The sequence below is a fragment of the Corvus hawaiiensis genome, chromosome 18 (genome assembly GCF_020740725.1).
Source record: "Corvus hawaiiensis isolate bCorHaw1 chromosome 18, bCorHaw1.pri.cur, whole genome shotgun sequence".
NCBI classification, from domain to species: Eukaryota; Metazoa; Chordata; class Aves; order Passeriformes; family Corvidae; genus Corvus; species Corvus hawaiiensis.
In genome coordinates this window covers 12,021,196-12,042,062 of record NC_063230.1, presented here as the reverse complement: position 1 = coordinate 12,042,062, position 20,867 = coordinate 12,021,196, and the positions used below count along the sequence as shown (strand labels likewise).

At 40.6% G+C, this 20,867-nt stretch overlaps 1 protein-coding gene across 10 annotated transcripts in view; it reads right to left on the bottom strand.

Annotated features, from left to right (window-relative positions):
• Nucleotides 1–20,867, bottom strand: part of CLIP1 (CAP-Gly domain containing linker protein 1) — a 61,551-nt gene that overhangs the window by 21,897 nt on the left and 18,787 nt on the right. For 5 of the 10 annotated variants that reach the window (XM_048323109.1, XM_048323100.1, XM_048323103.1 and 2 more), the window contains exons 4-15: nt 14,718–14,842; nt 13,452–13,668; nt 11,427–11,624; nt 10,962–11,065; nt 10,373–10,433; nt 9,296–9,328; nt 5,782–5,886; nt 3,512–4,456; nt 2,230–2,346; nt 1,246–1,303; nt 936–1,019; nt 137–293 (exon numbers count right to left, since the gene is read on the bottom strand). In XM_048323109.1, the coding sequence (XP_048179066.1) occupies nt 137–293; nt 936–1,019; nt 1,246–1,303; nt 2,230–2,346; nt 3,512–4,456; nt 5,782–5,886; nt 9,296–9,328; nt 10,373–10,433; nt 10,962–11,065; nt 11,427–11,624; nt 13,452–13,668; nt 14,718–14,842 (2,204 nt within the window). The remainder of the gene's footprint in view (nt 1–136; nt 294–935; nt 1,020–1,245; nt 1,304–2,229; nt 2,347–3,511; nt 4,457–5,781; nt 5,887–9,295; nt 9,329–10,372; nt 10,434–10,961; nt 11,066–11,426; nt 11,625–13,451; nt 13,669–14,717; nt 14,843–20,867) is intronic. The other 5 variants (XM_048323105.1, XM_048323106.1, XM_048323104.1 and 2 more) reach the window with 4 other exon arrangements.

The window sequence follows — 20,867 nt, the reverse complement described above, 5'->3', positions numbered from 1 at the left end:
TAGAATAAGTTCACTTGTCATATCAATGTGACACTCAGGACCATCTTGTTCAGATATTTACAGAAAAATAAAATGACAAGCTGGGAGCGTGGGAGAGGAGTTTTGATGTGACAATGCTCTGACAGTGATGAAATACCTTTCTTTTAACCTCAGCTCATCGTTCATTCTTGTGAGCTGGGCAGAGCTGTCTCCTGATGACTTAATGATCTCTGCAATGTCATTTTCAAGTTTGGCTTTTGCTTCCATCAGCTGCTGCTCCCTCTCTTCTCGCTCCCTCAGTTTCCTCTCCATCTCTGAGCAAAACAAAGGTTGTTAAGCTGTAAATTTAAGAGGAAGGGTATGCACAGAACAGCTAGAGGATTGTAAAGAACTAGAAACAGCAATACTGATGCTACAGACCTCACAGATCACCCCTTTAAAATGAAAAATGATGATAGATTGAACTGGTAACTGCAGCAAAAGATTAAGGACTCTTAATCTTAACAGTGAAGAGCAGCTAGCCATGAGCCCTTTGTTTCAGAAGTGATTCACTTCAGACCATGAGAAGTGGGTACAAGTTCTGCTGTCTCAGAGGGGAAGGAAGCAGAGGAGGAAGAGAGCTGCAGGTCTTGCAGGTGAAACCACTCATCAGCTGTACAGCAGAGCAACAGAAAATGAATAATGAAGGCAGCACGAAGCTACAGTGAAAAAATGGCTCAGGCCAGGGCAGGAACTGCCAGGGGCAAGGGCAGCCCTTGGGATCACTTCTCCCATGCTAACAACGCCAGGCAAGGTTTGCTTCAGGGCACAAATCGTGCTTGACTTCCCTCTACACTGGTTTTACACAGAGATGTACAAGGAGAAAGGCACAGCAAAGCCTCCTACAGGCTACAGGAGCCACACCAGAGCACACAGCTGATGCATTTCCAAAACACTCAATTTCACCCCTTCCTTACCAGTCAAACTAGACTTGAGCTGCTCCAGTTCTGAAGACATGAGTGCAAACTGCTCTTCTTTTTGGTTCAGTTTTTTCACCGTTTCTAGGCAAGTAAAATTTGGAAAATAAAGTTAGTAACTACTTAGATGCAGACAATTCCATCTACTTGCAAGGGATGTTACCCTTCAGAGAGGCTGCAAGTAATCCCATCCTTTCCACAGCCACTGAAGCTGCTGTACCATCAGGCTTGAAAGTGTTTAAAAAACCCATTTTGTTGGCATTTCATTTCTGCAGCTTTTTAGTTCTCTGTTTATTTTAGCAGCACATACCTTGCATAGCTTGTTGAACATTCTCTGCTTCATCAGCTGCACTACTAAACTTTTCTTTCTGAAAAATTGATAAAAACTTAAGGTAAGGTTTGGTAGTAACAGTACAATTCAACCACTGAATTTATATTAGGTATTTTTCATGTACAAAATAAAATAGTTTTCGCTCCTAACATAAACAGATCTCAAATTTCTGAGTTACAGGTTGGCACAGATGTATTCAGCAACATATAGCAAGATCTTCCCTTGCCTTAGCTGCAAGCACCTCAGCATTTAAAGTAACTCCTCCTTCAGCTGCCACAGAGCCCAGGGTAGGAAACAAGAATCTGGGGTCTCTATCCCTGCTGCTCCCAGGCTGCACAGGGGACACCTGCAACCCTGTGAGCCATCTCCTAGCAGTGTTTTCCAGCTTTACCAGCAGGAATTGATGCCAAACAGTGAAGAAAAGGGAGGATTTTGAGGAAGGCAAGTGAGGCTCTTCCACCAACTCTGAGTATTTACTACTGGCCGTGGAAAGACCAAAATTCCCACTGTTTTGTTACTAATGCCAGTGTAGTTCCTCAGGGAAACCCCACCCAACAACAGAGTATTTGGAAATTTATTTAAATGAGAAATGTCTTGAAAAACCATTTTAAGAAGTGTGTAGCAAGCATTAGTTGGTACCACAGCTACAATAAAGAGCCATTAAGTGTTCCTTAATGAGCAGTCTAAATTTAAACTGCTGCTGCTTTTGATTTGGTTTAATTTTATCTGCAATCCATAAATAGATGAGTTCTATTTAGACATAACACCTGATAACACAGCACTCAGGTGAAATGATCTTTTTATTGAGAGAGATCTCATTAGCCATGAACCCCTTCCTTTCCCTCCATGAGTAAAACACCTTTGGAAGGCTTTGCTCAGAGTTGATCCACAGATTTCCATTACACTCTCACCATGAAACCCAAAATCCAAAGAGTAAAGTCAAAATTTTTGGGTATTACTCACCAAAATTTGAAGTTCCTTTTCCAAAGAATCTTTAACTTGATTTACTGCACTCAAGTTTTTCTCAAGGTCAAGAAGCTTTTGCTCTTTGCCCTGCAGTTCTTTGGCCAGATTACTGGCCTAACAGAGGTGATAAAATGGAGTAAAATAAGATGACAAACATGAATGAAAAATTAGAAAAATTAAAAGGTGAATCTGAAAGAAATAACTGTAATATTAAAATCACTCTAAGATGAAAAATTAAAAAAAATGAAGAAAAAACCATGATGGGTTAACTGAGTGAAGCTGATTTCCACTGATGATTACATACATCACAGCACTAATTGCATCTTGGAATAGATTTGAAATAATTAAAATGTAGTTATTTTGGCATTAATGGTGAATACATTATTTAATGGCAGACATTTTTGAGTCCATTTAAAATTTCGAACAAGTTCCAGCATTAGTTCAATCAGTTTTGGTTCTTTTTCGTTTGGTATTTTTGAACTGATTGATTTGTGCTTCAATTGGCTGATCAGATCAAGACACATCCACGGGGAGGGAACCTTTTCAAGGGCTCTGTATCACACCCAGGGGTAGTGCAGAAACCCAGTGTGATCTCAAAAAGAGAGTCAGAGGTAGAAATCTGATATCTTGGAACCACCTGTGAAGGGTTTAGGAAAGCTCTTTCCAGTTATTTTCCTTCTACTCTTCACTACCATCAGCTTTAAAGAGGTGTTTCATCCAAACCCAAGGAAAATCCTGGATCGAGTTGCACTCTGTGGTTCCAAAGTGCAGTGAAACAGTGCCAGCAACATCCCTGCAGAGCCTGGGCTTAAGGAAAAGTTCCACCAGGATTTTCTGTGCTTTCTTTTGTTTTTAACAGCCTCTTCCATCACCTTGTCAGAGGAGGGGAAAGGTAATGAAGGAAATATTTCCCCACCAAGCCCCAAGTCCCTTTATCTATTCCCAAAGGTTAAAACCTTAGGATGTGTGGATTCTTCTCCCAAACAAGCCAACAAAGTAACTTTTCCATAACAGGAAGATTTCAGCACAGACATGCCCAAATCTGCAGCAAGGAAGTGCAGAAGGATTTTTTTCCTTTTGCTTATTGGTGCAGGTGGAGCACCAGAAACCTGTTGAGACACGACCCAGTTAATGCTCCTCTCAACCTCCTCAGATGGTCCCAAGATACCCATTCAGTAAAACTTGGTTTTTCTGTGATGTATTTTCCATAGCAGATTAAAATGGTACAAATGTAAAATAAAAGCAAAAGAAAACGAAAAGGATGGATGTTGATACAAACCTGGCTAATTCCATCAACCTTTTCAGTCTCTAAAGTCTGAATTTGTTTCTCAGCTGCCTCAAGCTGCTTGCTAAGTTTCTCGATTTCCAATTTACCTTCAGAATTGGCTTTCTCAAGTGCAGCAAGGTCCAAAAGCTTTTCTTCAGCAGCTTTGATCTGTGGTGTAAGACTATCAATAACTTTGGTTTGTTCATTGTACTTGGCTTGCAGTACCTCTAGCTCCTTTACCTTTATCTCAGCTTCCTGCAATTTGTTTAAAGTGTCTTCCATTTCTACTAGATGCTGATCTTCCACACTTTCCAGTTTGGTCTTCAGGCTTTCCAGGTTTTGCTCTTTCTCCTCCATGACTGCCACCAGTTTTGCTTTCAGCGACTCGATCTCTTTCAAGTGATGAGATCTCTCATTTTCCTGCTTCAGTTTTAAGTTTGACATTTCGTTTTCATAGTCTAATTTCATCTTCTCAATCTGAGTCTTTAACTCTGCGAATTCTGCCGTCTGAGCCCCAACACCTTTGCTGAAAGAAACTTTCAGCTCTTCCATTGCTTGCTGATGGGAGGCGATTGCAGATTCCAGCTTGGACTTCCACAGCTCTATCACGTCGGAATTCTCCTTGTTGGCGTGGTCAAGCTTGGTTTTCAAGGATTCATTTTCTTTTGCCATTCTCTCATTTGAGGCTGAAAGGGACTTGATCTCTTTCTGCAAGGCTTCCTCACTAAGGCCAAACTTCTCTTTCAACGAATTAATCTCATTCTGATGTTCTTTGCCAGCTGCTGCCATTTTTTCTTGCAAAGAACTGATTTCTTGTAGCAAGGAAAGAGAAGTGTCCACATCATCAATGTGTTTGCTGGAATCCAACCTCCCTCGGAGCTCAGCCACTTCCTTCACCCTCAGTGCCAGGTCCCTCTCCAGCTCCATGATCCGGGACTTTTCCGACACTGTCGCCACCTACGATCAACAGCATTTTAAGAAAAGAATAATTATGAAAGATACATTTAATACAAAGACACTCTTGGCCTTGCTGAAAAGCTTCCACCGAGCATTGCAAATTGCTTCAAAAAGGGAAAAATGTCCACAATTTCATTGTGTATCACAGGCATCTTGTTTTGTCTATAAATGTAGAATTTACTAAAATTCATTCTTCTGATATTATCTAGAAATAACTTGCCAAAGATCTTACAAACCACCCTGATGGATATTATCAATGATTAACAAAAGGTTCCTCAGAACCATTTTAAAGCAGACTGGGAAAGAATGGAGAACCTTGAGGTCTTTGTTGAAATAATTCCTTCCAAACTCCTCTCACACCAGCTACAATACTGTCAGAGAAAATGACAAACACATTTTTAACCTACAAATCCTCTGAAATTCCTTCTACTCCAGCTCCATTCTCTCTGAAAAAGTGTCCTCACACTATCTGAGCTTTTCACTGACTGTTGGAGCAGTTTGTGCTACAGCAAAGCTCCCAGAGTTAATTCTAATTAGGAAGTTACTGTTTCGACCTCCAGGACAAGATATTACTTACCTGCAGCTGCTCTTTAAAAGTACTTATTACATATTATATTATTGGTTTTATATTTATCCTGGGTTTTTTATTCATCCCATCTCAACTTCAAGAAAATCCCCATGTGTGAGCATGAATATATGTGTGTGCATATATATATTTTTTTTAATTGTTTTTCCCTCTTTTAAGTACTGTCATCTCTTGAACTTCTGACTTGGGACAAAGTATGTCAGTTATATTCTGACAGGCAACAGCATTACTAATTACTGGGATATCCATTAAAAGATTATGTCATTGGTGAGAAAAAAAGAGCTAGAAAGCCACTGCAAACTATGATTTAGCAAAGGAAGTAGTACAGCAGCTACTGAAGACCTCAAAAACCAGGCCCTAAATACTAAGTCTGTGTTAAAAGGACTGGCAAGTTCAATCTTGTTATTTTTGGGTTTAAGGAACTCTGCTAACTTTTAAAATGAGCTACTGAATGTTCCTTTATGTCAACTCACAGTCCCATCTTGCTACTTTTGGATCCAAGGATTACTTTTGCAGTGTGAAGACATCTTACCTGAGTTCTTCAACGAGTCACACGTCCTGGCACACACACACACACCCCATGGAAGCTCAAAATTAATGCTAATTTTTTACAGTGTTCCAGCTCTGGCTATGACAGGAGCAAGGACCTGTTCCAGCACGTGTCACCCCAAGCATCGTGCCATCAGAAATCTTCCACAACACAGATCAGGCTCGTTATTCAAACAGGGAAAACCATTACCCTAGTGTCTTCTAACTCCCTCTGGAGTTTGTCAGCTTTGGTCTTTTCAAAGAGCAGGCTCTGTTCAAGCTCCTTAATGCGGGCATGCTCCAGTTTGGTCTGCGTCTGTTAGTGGAGAGGGAGAGGAAGAGAACACAACGGTGCCACCATCACATGCCAGCACAAGAGGAGGAGCCACATGCAGGCCGTGCTGCCAGAGCCTTCTAACAGGTGAGCAGAGAGGATGCAAGGGGGGGGAAAATGGACAGGGAAATGCTATGGATGAGGAAGATGGGCTGAAGGTGTGAATGGATGGGCATGTAAAAATTAAATAAAATGTGTAAAATAAATAAATAAATAAATAAATAGCAAACGGAGAAATATGAACCAAAAAAAAGTTTCATGCAGCTGAGTAGAAGTTATTTATCAGTACATGAAGTTTTCAGCACAAATTAGAATAGTTATGTCAAAAATATAAATATGTGCATATATGTCTCTACCTGTTCTAACAGGATGGTAAGTCCCTCTCCTTGTCATCCCACTACCTTTTTCCTTTAATGTGTTCAGCTTAGTTTAGAAAAAATTTACTTACTAACAAGGGGACAAAAATTCTCCACTGAAGCTCATGTGACAAATCAAAACTTTAACTTTCTTTTTTTGATAGTAGCTGTCTCTAAGTCTCAGCCATAAAAATGCTTCTGGCCAAGACCTGGGAATATGAAGGTTCACTTGTCACTACGGTTTGAATTATTTGAACAGAAACAGAAAGAGAATAGTTGTCTGTAACTCCAAAACCTTCCTCTTTTTTTCCCCTCTTCTCCTCTTTCAGGAAGGAAGCAAGCAACAAGATTCCTCAAAACCAGATTAAAAAAGTGAATCAGCCTGGTTGCTCTGCAGTTACTGAAGTCTAAATATATTGAACAATGTGTGGAAGTAGGAAAAAAGTGAGATCTTTGGAATTCTAACAGGTTCCTAAAGAGAAGCAGGACACAGATGAACAGAAGTGAGCAGGTACCTCTTGCCTTTTGCTTCCTAAGAGAATTTTTAGCAAGAACACAGGATATTTGGTATTCTGTCTTGATATCCAGATACTCCCTGAGGCCTGCAAGAGAGCCTGAAGTTTGGGAGATGCAGGGAAAGTCCAGCAGGTAGTTCAAACCTGACCTGCACCTCTGAAGTAGGGAAGAGAAAAAAATGAAAGAGAAATACAAAGATGGAGATGAGCTTCTTGTCTACTTCTCCAAATGCAGAATTCCTTCTGGCAGCAGCAAGTTATCTTCCTTCCCAAAAGCATCCAGACATCCAAGGGGGCTAATTTTTTAAACAGCTGGCTGTGTTACTATGGAGTTCCTTGGTCCACAAATGTTTAAAAGTTGCTTTTTAGATTTGTCGATGTTTTGAAATTCCATGGCAGGTCTGTTTCTCTCTCAGTGGAAGATCTTCAGGGTATTAACAGGGAAAAATGCCCCACCAGAACACAGATTATTCTTTTTCCTGCCCACAGCTTTTGAAAATGGAATTAAATGTTCTAAGAGAAATAACTATTTAATAAGTGCCTAAAATTCAGTTTTCTCTCTGACACAGGTCAGTATTAGCTTTGATCCACAACCAAATTGTAAGTAAGTATGAAAAACAATTGGCTTTAAAAACTGGAAATTCATACCTTAGCTGCTCTAACTCACCAAGGGGATCTACTGAAAACCAAGAAATCCCAAACCTCGTGGTTGCAGAATTGTCCCTGTGTGCCTTTGGAATATGCAACCTTAAGTTTTTCTATGCTACATAAAACCCAAAGCCTCTGATCATGAATTTTATAGACAGTGTTTTACTACTCCTAAGATCAGACAGACCATCACTGATTACTGGGTTGTTTTAAATCCCATCTCTTACACACTACAAAGGCAAGTAAGTTAAAATCCTGCCAAAATGGAAATAAAAGATTAAAAAATAATACTCCAGAGATCTTTGCTTGACACCTTTTTCCCCATTCAGAGCATGAGAGCTTTATCCTTTAATCAAATCTGATTTCCAAGGGACAGGTTCCAGATTCCCCGAGGTAAAAATCACTGCAAAATTTTGAACTGCTCGAATTTCTCTCCTGATGATGTAGAGAGAAATTCTTACTGATTACGGTTCTCTTTGAGGAACCCCAGAGCACAGTGAACAGAGAAGAGAGAGTACCCCAAAAATAAGAAAAGAATTTGATTGTAAATCTTAACTTGGATGGAAAAGAAGAGCAGGAAAAAAAGAAACAGACAACAAAACCAAAGGAATCACCTTCCCCTTCTCCAAAGCTTTACAATTAGGGAAATGATGTGGAAACAGGATTCTTACTCTGCCTTGAACCTCCAAGAATTCCACCCAAACTTCAGAGGCTGGACATCAGCTCTTTCCAGCACTTGTGTATTCTGGCTACTCTTTCACTCCAGAATAAACCTGCCTGTGACATTCTCCATCAAACTGTGAAATTGTGCTGAGGCCATAAATCCTGACCATCAGTTCTATGGATGGGGGAAGATGCCCTCCAGTCCCCTTGTGCTGGGATACAATCACAGGATACCACCGGGATCAGGGAGCATCAGCCTGGAAACTCTCCTCGGGAGAGTGAAGATGTCCATTTTAATGGAAAAATTAGAACAGGGAAGTCAGGAGAAAAGATGGGATCAAAGAAGGAGTGCACAAAACAAGAGAAAGGAAGGGAACATGCAGATTTATTTCTAACAAAGCATCAACCTGACAGGGAGACTGGAGGAGACTCAGATCCCTGAGAGATCTCTGCAAAGAGAACCCCTAAGGATGCACAGCAGGAAAACCAGTTCTAGTCTTGAGAACTTCCTGTCTTGGCTGGGGATGCAGCAGAGGAGGCAGCCTGGGATAAATTTACCTTTAAAATTTTACTATTCTGAGCTGGGGAAGCAAGAGGGCTCCTTAAACATCTTGCAAGGCCATTTCTGTTATCAAGTAACACATTTTTCCTACATAATTTGAAGAGGAGCTACATGAAGTTCCATAAAATCAGACAGCTTTGCCCAGTAATTGTTCAGATGGTTTTAATCATCTCTCCCTTTAGCATTTCATACAGAAAAAAGGAAAAAATACGGGGAGATGAAGAACAGACAGATTTTTTCCCTCAGAAAAATCATCATCTATTGAACAGCAGCAGGATCTTGTAGGAGAGCAGGCAGGATTTTGTGAAGAAAACTGCTAAAACCCTACATTTAAATTAAGGCCACTTCAGGATGCTGGTCAGTCATGTTCTACAAGCTCCTAGACTCTTCAGTGAGTTGCAAAGGTTTTGACCCCAAAGAATTCTAATGACACCCTGGACCTGTCTGCAGTTAATGGGGATTACCACGTTTAGTCATTACACACATTCTTTCCAAGAAATGTTGTAATTGCTCTGAAAGCAACATGCACACAAATACCAGAGTCAATGTCTCAATAACAGATTATGCAGTTAGTGAATCAGTATAAGCATTTTCTGCACACAATCTGTTAACACGGGATGTCTCTGCACATTTAAGTGCCCTCTTACATTTTCTGGGTCTTCCGAAATCTGCCTCTTTCGCTATCAGTAAAATTAAAAAAACAAACAAACAAAAATGTTTCACCTGCAGTCTCAGCACTACCATTCCAATACAAACAACAGGAGACATTTCATCAGCTTGAATTCAGTTTACACCCCCAAGTTAAGCAGCTTGACAAACCAGAGTCTTTAGGATGGTTTGCCATGACTATCGACTGATTTAACAGAAAATGAAAACCTGAAATATTTCCATGGACTAAACAATAAAAGGAGCATTCTATGATGAGTCTAGATAGGTATCTTAAAATGAATGGAAGACTAAAATAAAAGAAATGTTACATGAAATGAGTATTTTTCATAAGGCTAGCACTTAAATCACAAATGCTTTACAGCAACACAGTTAACTAAGGTTGTACTTTATGCTGTGCAAGAAGTTCTGATATCTTTCTGATTAGACAACAGAGTAGAACAACTAAAAGTATCTTGCTTATTAATTGCAATTTTGGGATAAAAATTGGCAGTATTCAAATACCTGAGAGCAATCCCTCCCTAAATATCTTCTATTGTGATTACGTAGTAACACAGTGTGCTGTAGCCCAACATTATGGTTATATAAACAATAGATAAAAGCTGCACACATTAATTGCTATTTAGATTTTATGTGCAAACTCTCAGGACAAAACACTCTTCATTAATCAACCTTCCCTAAGGGAAGCACAGAAATTAATCAAAAAATGGATCAAACAGAACTAGACTTCAATATTCATTTTCAAAGGCATAAATATTAACTTGCAATTTTGTAACTTCAAAACTGTTTTTTTCTCTTAGTGATTACCTTTAACAGCAAAAGACACAATTTCCTATGAATTAATTTCTCTAAGTAACTACAGCCATTGCACAGCCTTTGCTGAAGTGTGTAACTGAATTTGGGGTGCAATCTTGCAATTTTGGGGACAATTGGCTTACTCAAGGACTGCAGAATTGGGTATCATTTTCATGTGGCTGGACCAGGATTGTATCTTTTAATGATTCCTGCCTTTCTGTGCCCTCCTGGATATCCTCTTTACAAAGCTGGAGATATTTTACCTCTAGGTCTCCTTTGGTAATGGATTCTTCTTCCACACGGAACTGAAGGTCTTCAACTTTCCTGTGGGGACAACTCATTAAAATTCAGGTAACTTTGGAAGAAAATGCTTTCGAGCTCACTTTTCAGTGGAAATCAGAATGACAGTGACAACATTCCCATTGTACCAGCAAACTGCCAGGAACATTAGGGAGAAACCTCTCACAGGAAGCATCAGAGGGACAGAAAACTGCTGTCCTTAAAACACTACCACTGACCAAGCAAGGCATCAGTATTCCTGCAGCTCTGAAGAGGGTATTTTGTATTAAAACCTTTTAAATCATCATTGATTCTCTCCTTTTTCACCCTTCTGCATGATCTGGCGTGACCTAAATGAGCAGTTTGATCTCCCATTCTATATATTCTACCATTCATGTAGGAAACAGTCAGAAATTCAGGACACATCCAAAGAATCCACAGGCCTTCAAGATGTCACGTTGCATCAAAACTCCAGCACTGAGAAACATGTCTGGAGTCAGGATGAACAGCAAGATGCACAAGGGCAGCACAACAAGAACATTCATTACATTAGTGAGGACAGTTTGGGGTTACCTTTTCTCTTCCTCAAGCTGATTGAGGAGCTCCACTTTCTCCCTATCAGCTGCCTCCACCATGGCTCGGAGCTGGTCCATTTTTGCCTCCATCTCCAGCACGTGCTAATCAGGAAGAGGAATAAAACCAAAATCTACTAAGCTGGGAAATACATGAATTTTTTCCAAGTTATGTATCTGTATCTCAGTAACTACAATTTGGTGAAGTGATGGGCCAAGTGACAGGAACGTTATCAAATATGTATATGATCAAAGACTGTAGTGAAGTTCAACAAAAATGAGTTAAATTCAGTAGATCTGGTATATCATCAAGCCAAAGATCCCACAAGGGAGATCTCACAGGTATGGATTATTTTACTTTTAGCACACCACATCTTACTCCCAGTCCTTTTTAGTAAGAAAACATCATTGCAGAGGTTAAGTCCATTGTGTTAACTCTGTTTCAAAAGAACAGTAACTCTCTTACCCGGTCGTGCCCATCGCGAACCAGAGCCAATTCCTGCTCTATCTCCCCTACGTGACTCGTTGCTTTTGCAACTTCTGCCCTCTCCAGGTCCCTTTCTGCCAGGAGCTGCTCAATGTGCTGCTGCTTCTCCTTCAGGGCCTCCTGGAGGGCTGTGGTGCCCGAAATTTTTCTTGCATACCGAGAAGAGGTTTCTGTCAACTTCACAAAATAAATGTGTTAAAAATCATCCTGCACCAAGTGAAAAAAAAAACAGGGGCTATCTCCAGACTCCACAAACACAGGGTTAGTAAAGCAAATGCTTTCTGTGACCTACTGTACCTTCTCCTTTTACACTTAAATTACTTCATTTTCCAGAATTTAACAGTGGCCAACACGTGTGTCAGAGCCCTGTAATGAGCAGCAGGCACAGGAGGAGGCAGGAGGGATGAAGTTAAAATAAAAGGCCTCAGTTGAAGGTGGAGACTCACACAAAGGCTGGCTCAGGATGTTCCTAAGCATCTTTTTGCATTAAAAAAAGAAAGGCAGCTTTCCAGCAAGCCAAAACCATCGTGCCTCTAGTTACCAGGTAAAAGAAAATAGAAGCAGCCCTGAACAACTGAGCAGTTGATGTGAGAGTACAGCAATTCCCAGAAAAGTTTTAGTTTTCCTAGAAACTGAAGTACGAAAAGTCTGCTGTGTCAAAACTGATTACAGGAAATCTCGTTTCCCCAGCAGCTTAACTTTTAAAGAAAAAGTCTCAGAATTATTTGGACAATCCTTTTAACTTGGATGGCCACCAAATGTTCACGCTGCCTGAGAAAAAGAGTAGGAAGAAAGCTGGAATTTTAATTCCAGAAATAATGGATTACAGCAGCTTTGTATTTTACGGCCTAAATCATACAAAATCCCCGGGACACAACAAAATAAGCAAATACATTTTAGACATTCACAAGGTGTAACTTGGGGGATCACAGCACATGGAATAAAGCATTTGGCTCCATGTGTTAATGCTGGGATCCCAAACTAGAGGGCACTCTGCAGCTGCAAGTGCAACTTCCAGAATGGATTAAGGAATGAAGTCCCACTGTTTGTGCCAAATAAAAATCCTTTTTGTGGTCAGGTATTAACCCTGGTGCCCTGACCGACTGCTGACCTCTGTTAATCTGCTTCAGTTCTGCAGGACCAGGGTAAGTCACCTCTCTGGGCACCTGCTGGTCAGTGGGACAGGGAACCTGTTCCACATCACTGGGAGTCACCTCTTCCTAATCAGATCTATCAATGGACTTTGGTTTGAAAAAAAAAAAAAGGAAACATCTAGGGTGACTGTGAAAAAATCCAATTATTTCTATATTTTCAATTGCCATAAAAGAGACTTCTCAAAATTCAGCCTTCTCAGATTTCTGTTTTACTGCTGCAGATTAGGACATTTATGTAACAGAGCAACTTCAAAAGAATCCATAGTAAGTGTATTAGGTGGAATTAGTACTGTGTTAGATTTCACCTGAGCCACTGCACTCAGCCTTTATGAATTCATAAGATTAAAACCAAATCTAAAAGGAAAGAAAGAGGCTTCTTGTCAGCAGAGACTTGGAAATTGCTCCTGCTGCATTTCTCAGCTGACTCATCTCTTGAGCAGCAAAAGGAAATTTTTAACATTTTAGCCAACGTGAAGCTTCCTGCTTAAATAAAACAAGTGTGATCTCTGGAAGCTTCAGTGCACACCAGATCCTCAGACATGAACCTTATATGACAGAGGTAGTGACAATGAATTAAATGGGGACTGCAGCCAGAGAAATTTGTCGGTGTCCTTAAGCCCCTTTCTTATTGCAATCACTCTGTTAGCCTGAAATAAATATTCAAACATTCAGCTGCTCTCCAGGGCTAGCTAACATTTCCCTCCTTCATGCATGCTTCGAATGAAGACAAGCACAATGAAACGTACGGTGTGCTCTGCCCACGATCTGCTCTAGTCCCCGTTTGCGCGAGCCGAGCTCGGGCGGGCTCGGGGCTGGGAAGGGGAAGCATGCGATGGAAAAAGCAGCTTACGAGTCCTGTGCGGCTGGGCTTGCTGCTTACGGAGGAGGCCACCGAGCTCAGTGAGCTCAGGGACGAGGCGCTGGGGCTGCGCTTCAGGGCCGTGGGCGTCGGCAGCACCTTGCGCACTGCGGGCTTGGCTTTGGCCGGCGTCGTGGAGGGGAAGCCGATCTTGGTCACCTTGTGCACCGGGGCGAACAGGCCGTACTTGGGCTGGCACTGGAAATACCTTCCAAAAGCAAAGCACACGGAGGAGAGCAGGAATTAACTTCATTTCACACACACGGTCTGGGTTCATGCAGAATTCTAGATCAGGAGTATAAAAGTATTAAAGGACAGGAGAGCAGCTGGTGACTATCTCATCCGCATTGGATTGCAATTTTATTTAACACCAGATTTGGAAAAGGAACTTTGAGAAGCTGAAACAGCATGATCATATCAGACTTCAGAAAACAGAAAAACAGAAAAAACACCACAGCTCTAGTTCCTAAAAACTTCCATTCAGATTCAGTTTTATACCCATAGCTTTCCCCTTCATCACATTCCTCTGAGCTGCCAACAAATGTGGTGGCTGAGAGTTAAAAATAGAAATCAGATTTTAATTAAATCAAGTAGTTTTATATTTTATTACGTACATATCATTTATGCATATTTGATGATACAGAACGTATATCTTTGGTTAAATATAGACAAAAGCCACTTACAATTTTAAGCTGTGATCACCTATGTTAAGGTGGGACAATCCTTGTAAAACCTCTTTTTAATGAGGTAAAAGACTGGTCCTTATGGCAAATGAGAAACAAAGTTAGACTGTGGTGTTAATTAATGCCTTCTGAGTGTGACCTACTGGCAGAAGCAGCTACACTGCTCCCAAACTCTACCAGGGGGCAACTGTTGGAACAGGAGCTTCCAGCTCCTGGGATGCTGGAAGATTTCACTTAAGTACAACTATTGGATATCCAGAGATTTTCTTAACTGAGCATTCCTTCCAAGCTGAGAAATCAAACAGGCATTCAAAAGAAGGAAACTGTGTTTTCCATTACCAGTCTATGAATAAAACTCACATGGGAGTAGAGATCAGCTCATCCCATGAATGTGAGAGAAGTGCTGGCATCAGAAAATTCAAACCATCACGCAACAACCCTCCCCACCACCAGAAGACAAGGCAGGTTTGGAACCTCCCTCCTCTCCCCTCATTGAAAATTTCAAGGAAGATATAAAAACCCAAAAGAGAATACAGAAAAGAATCTCATGAAGTAAATCTGGGGACAGACTGACCTCGTGCCAGCAACAGCTCCATCATTCTTTCCCAGGGGTTCATCCAGCTCTACTCCACACCATTCTCCTTTAGCAAAGTCAGTTTCTCCCAAAAAACGCACGACTCCAGCTTTTGTTCCTCCAACCTAAAGAAATAAGACACACACTTGCATTTAATGCATTTCCAAATTAAGATACCGAGTTCAGTGAAAAAGCTTTTGGCATAACCATGTTCACAAAGCACGGGAGTGACACCATCAGTTCTTACTTCAAACTACGTATTTTTTTTGTCTATGAGTTTGTTTTAATGTTGAAAAATTACTGATCTTCACAACCAAAAATATATTTAACAAGCCACAGTATAACCAGTGTACTGAATGCAATAGATTTGTGCCAGAGTTTCACATAAATTTCTACCAGCAGATTTCTAAGGTCTGTTTACTTCTTATTCTAACTCTCTGAGGAAAAAGAAATGAAATGAAAAAAAAATCCTTTCATATTTTCTCTAAGGAATAATTCAGATAAACTACACAGTACAGCCCTCTTGTATTTAAAAGAACTGATATAAAGCATGATACAGAGCACTTGGCAAAACTGCAGATATAACCTGCTATTTGAATCCTTGGGGAGGAGAGAATCATTTTATCTTTTCTTCACTTTCAAGAATAAAAAAACCCAACCCAAACACTCCTAAATGAAAGACTAGAAAGCAGCAGCTTTTAGACTTACAATATTAAATATTTACAGCCATTCCAGTTACTTGCAATGTCTGTGAGCTATAGCTTTTCGTAACACCCAGGGGATGGAAGAATTAAATTAAGTGAAGAAGGAAAAGGTGTTGTGTGGCTGACACTTGCCAGGAAGAGCCACAAGCCAGAACTGCAGGATTCCTGCAGTTCAAGAAGACAGTATGTTGTGCCCTCCATTTGTGAAAATCTGTTCAGCCTGAATCCAGCATTGTGAAAACAGGGACATGGTGATGGAAACGTCTTCAAGAGATTCACAAAATTCCACATGGAAAACACACCAATGGCTTGAAAATGTCCACCCATGTTTTCCACCACGTTATACAACCAGGAATATTGTGAGGCCTTGGCAGAGATCTTGAATGAATCCTCCTACTAAATACTGTGATTTTTCTTTTTATAAACTAAAAAGTAATTTAATATTTCAAATAATTTTTACAGCAGACATTCTATTTCTTGAGGGAACTTCCCAGGATTACTAGAGAACAACAAGCTCCTCGTGCCATAATTAAGGTGCACCATCACAGCACATGAGAGAATTCACATTCCATTTGGTATGTGTTCCTTCACAAGGTCACTCGTGAGGAATCGAGGACTTTACGTGTCCACAAAGTCCCAAGTCAGTGCCCAGGAGCTGCCACACACATTTGTGCTCCAGTTTCTGGCTCATCGACTCCCCTCCAGTGGCAAGATGAGGCTTCAGTTGATGAGGAAAAATAATCCTAATCCACACAAACCTCAGAAAAACAGGGAGCATAATGAACCTTTTTTGATATTATTCAAGTGAGAAAGGTGGCAGAGGCACCTCTTGTCTGCACTTGAGGTGGCAGCTCCTTCTCTGCCATTAGAAGCAATTCTGGAACAACTGCAGGTCACCTTCAGATCCTGCTTTGAGTGGCACTGTAGCAAATTATTACTCTCCATGGAATAAAAACACACAAAGTTTACAGTTATCATGACTCAGCCTAATATAGTAACTCGTAGAACCTTTGGTATTTGGTGCTCTTGGCAGAGAACACACAAACAAGCACTAGGACTGGCTCAGAAAAAAGGATTGTAACCACCCAAAGAGTTACACAGAATCCAGATCTCTGTGGCAGGGCAGTGAGGAGGGAATATATAACATTGATAAAGTGTTTCCTGGGAAGAACTACCCCTTAAATTGAGGGATATGTTATTCACCCTCAGACATTATCCACTTTTTCTAGAGATTAACTAGCATTAACCTAAGTACAAACATAAAAATAATTTTTAACTGCACTATCAGTCCATACTGAGTCTTCCAAGTTCTTATTCCTTTTCCAGCAAGTTTGGGTAGGGTTTTCTGTCTGTTTGGGTTTGTCTTGTTTTGTTTGGCAGTTTCTTTCTCTACAGATAAATTTGGAACAGAACTTTAGGTGAAAAGACTGGTTAGTTCTGGTTAGAAGCTGTTTCTCTACTCAGTTTTGTATTGTTTTCTACCTGAAAACAGAGTTAAATCAAAAGAGGCTCTACAAACCCATTTAAGAAATTAGACAGGAAAACTAGAACAGCGGCCTAGATAAGGAGCATCCCTTCAAAGACAATAGTCAGGGTTTGGGGTTGAACAGAGAGATTCCTCAAGCTCCTTTTCCAGAACCCTTGAGCCAGGCAGTGGAATTTTATTCCTATTTTGTGGCATGTGATTGTGTTTGTGGTGATTTTTTTAAACAAACCCAAATGAATTACCTAAACACAGCCACCCACCACGTTTCCATAGGAAGGTAAGTGGGGTAAGTGAGGTAAGAGGTGTCTGAAGCACCGTGGTGGAATACGATAACTCCATGCAAGGATTCCCAGGGACAGGAAAAACTGCTGCAATCTGTTCCCTCCAACTCACACCATAAGTAAACCTCCACATAAGTAATGTTGGCTCCAGGATAACACAGATTAAACTTGGGTGCAGAATGTTCATCCCTTTTTCTTTCATACCTTGGCCGTGCTCATCTTCCATGTATATGTAAAAAACGTAAAGTGTTTCTTTTGAAGATACTACATTCAAACCACAAACTGGGAGACGCAACCTGGAGGAATCTGGCAGTGCCCAGCCCCCCTGGACCTGCTCCAGCCCCCGCAGTGCCCGTGACCCACTGCCTGGTGGGAGCCAGCAAATGCAGGAATTCATATCCCAGACCAGATGGGGCTGCACAACACGAGATTCCTGGGAGAAGCAGCAAAGTGACTCGTCTTGTAACCATGGTACCTCGGTTATTTTAAACAGGACTCAAGGAAGAATGCCAAAGAATTTTTGCTTTTTTCCAAACCCAGTTCAGCTTCTTTGAAAAACCAGCTACTACGTTTCTCTTTCTGCACATTCTGTGTGTCCTTACAAGAGCAGGAATCGGAGCACCCTGTGGCATGCTCAGAGAATCAGTGAAGGTCTGTATGGGCAGTTTTGCTCAGTTTTAAGCAAAAACTTTCTAAATTTCAGCTTTAAAGACATGTCAGCCCTGCTTTATAAAGCCTGAGACTACTGAAGGCTTCCAATCATTCACAGACATCTCTCCCAACAGTGTATTTATCTCCAGCTGCAATTAGTACCTGCAAGTGGCAACACCTGCCTTGAGAAGAAAATAATAATAATTTATTCCCTTGCTAGCACAATGTGAGGTGCTACTGTACAACACAGTATGGTAAAGGCTGAAATGAATTTTCATGATGAAATTTGCTGTACATATACAGACTTAATAGTGCCATAAATGGGAAAAAAGATCCTGACACGATTAAACTCAACTGTTCCAACAAATATGAAAAAAGAATTTTACAGATTATACCATCTGTTATAGAAAAATTATTTTTAAAAATTGCAAGAATTAGAGCAAAAAAAGGTAAAAAACCCAACCCCAAACCACAAAACTCATTGCATTTGCCAGCAGATCTACCTCCCATATTGCGTGAAGGACTAAAATAAAAAAGGTCAGTTTCTAAACGAAACAGGGAGAAAAATTATTAAAAGGTTTCTAAAAGTTCTATGAAAAAGTAGAGCACAGCTACCACAAAGACAGTTTTCCATGACCTTCTTTCATGCTAAGGCAGGTCACTAAATAATAGATAGAGAAAAGAACTGCCAGACCTTTTCTCAGTCAGTTCCCACACTCAATACAGTCAAGCTGTAAAACACAAAGCTGTAATACTCCAGAGAATCTAGGTTAGACTACAGGTCATTGTGAGGTGAGGAATTTTGCTTGGAACTCGCTAGAGTTATGTGAAACACATGCAAAAAGCGATTAAATTCCATTTATCCAATTATACCTGAGCTGACATTAATTTGCTGCCAGGTAAAGTGAAATAGCAAAACGGGTTTGGAAACCTGAAGTGGTTAAAAACCTCCTGGTGAAAGGACAGGGGGATGAACACGTCAGACCTTGTGAGAACCTTTGTGGAGCCACATTTCCAAAGATAAGGAGAAGTAGGAAACAAATAAACCAGTGTAATCCAGGGAGGGGGAAAGAGAGATGGTCTAAAAACTGAGAGTGTGATTTGAGCAGTGCTGGTGGAACAGAGGATGGGCAGGGTCTGAACGTTGTCAGTGTAACAATATCACTTATTCAAACCTGCACAGAGGAGGTAAAAGGTGAGTAACAACTGCTGTGTCTCCCCTTCTAAACGAGCACGAACTTGTGGTGACTCCTGAAAGCATCACTTGGCTATTTCTGCATTTTCAGGACAATTCAGCACCACCATATGCAGCATTTGGAAAAGTAAAACCCATCCAGCCACACAGAGCCTTTGAAACACCTGGGATCCACTAATCACGTTCTAATCAGAATCATCTTCCTCTTGTTTCTCCAAATTTAGCAGAACTGTTTCCAGCTGGCAACAGAAATTGTGTTTAACTGATTTGTTCACCCCTTCAAGGCCAGAGGGAACAATGGGATCATCTCCTCTGGTTCTCATGGAACAGTTCTTTCCATTTCACCCAGTTCCATCTGTAATTAACCCTGTAACTGTACTGAGCTAATTTCTGTGGGGATGTTTTTGGAGCAGAGCTGATATCCATCAGGAAACACACTTCCACTGACAGGCTCTTTTCATTCTTAATCGCTCCACTGTCCAAACATATTTAAAATGAAAATAAACCAAATTTGACTGTGGCCTCTGGCCACTGGCTCTCATTATGCTTTGTTTTGGAAGATTACAGAGCTCTGCAGCATCCACCATGCAGGTACATACAGGTTTTAAGCACGACACCTCAATATTCCCTTTGAAAATTAACATCTTAAGTTCTTAAAATCTTTTAGTGCAAGATACTTTCTCTTGCTTGAGTCATTTTCCAGCTGTATTCTGAATTCTTGCCAAATTCCAACGGGTTTTTCAAATAACTAAGGATGTAAATATTCAGAGTTCTTAAATCTATCAATAATGTCCAGTGCTAATTTTGAAGTTAGACTGTTAGATAGTATCCAGAATTTTAAAAGAATAATAATCCCACCACGTAACTCCGTAATGGCATTTTCTCCATTAAATCTATAGTTTCAGAGAAGGAAGCAAAAGCGTTTGACAAAACGGCCATGTTTTAGTTTGTCAGCATTTGCTTTCTCTGACAGTTTTTGCCTGTGTTTTTTGCTGAGATTAGACAGATATTAGATATTTGCTTCAGACTGTCTTATTTCCTTTTAGAAATATCTATGTAACATCCAACACTGGATCAAGGCATGATTGGAACAGCGCTAAACATCTCCCAAACTTTAAACTGGCCTCCCTAATTCACATTTTTCAACCCAGCAATTCTGTGAATAGCAGGATTAATGACAGCAGTTTTCCTGTGGCATTGGATATTATGGTTGAGTGACTTCACTATCTAAAAATGCAAGAGGGATTTCTGCTGTTTCCATTGATGGGAACAGGATTCAGACAAGCCTTGATCATGTGGATTCTCTGATGTGCAAAGTTCTGTGAAGGCAAATTGCAGCTTTTCCAGAACTGGTGGGCAGAGCCTCCACCTTGTATTGGGCTGTTTCCATGGAACTCAGAAGAACTTGCTTTGAAACCTCTCAATTTCTCAATCAGTTTGGTTGCAGTTAACTTGGAAGTTCAAAAGCAAGGCCAAAGTGGGCAAAAAACCTCACGTGCAGTAAGATACTCACACACTGTGCTATCACACAACCCTTCACTTCCAGAGAAAACAGTTTAGTAACTAAAACTGAAGTGCTATTGAGGTTCAATTAATTCACCCAACACAAAGGAAACAAACAAAAACCGCCCCCCCCCCCCCAGCAATTCCATACTACAAAAGCCACCCATGAATTCATCACCACCACAAAAAAAGCAAAGACTAAAGTAAGTAAATAAACTGTTCTTTCTCCCATCCTGTGTTGAAATGACTGAGGACAACGTGTTCCTGGATATTCCCCCTTGGGAAGGCAGGGAGAGGAGAAGGGAGCCAGGGAATCCACACACACAAAAT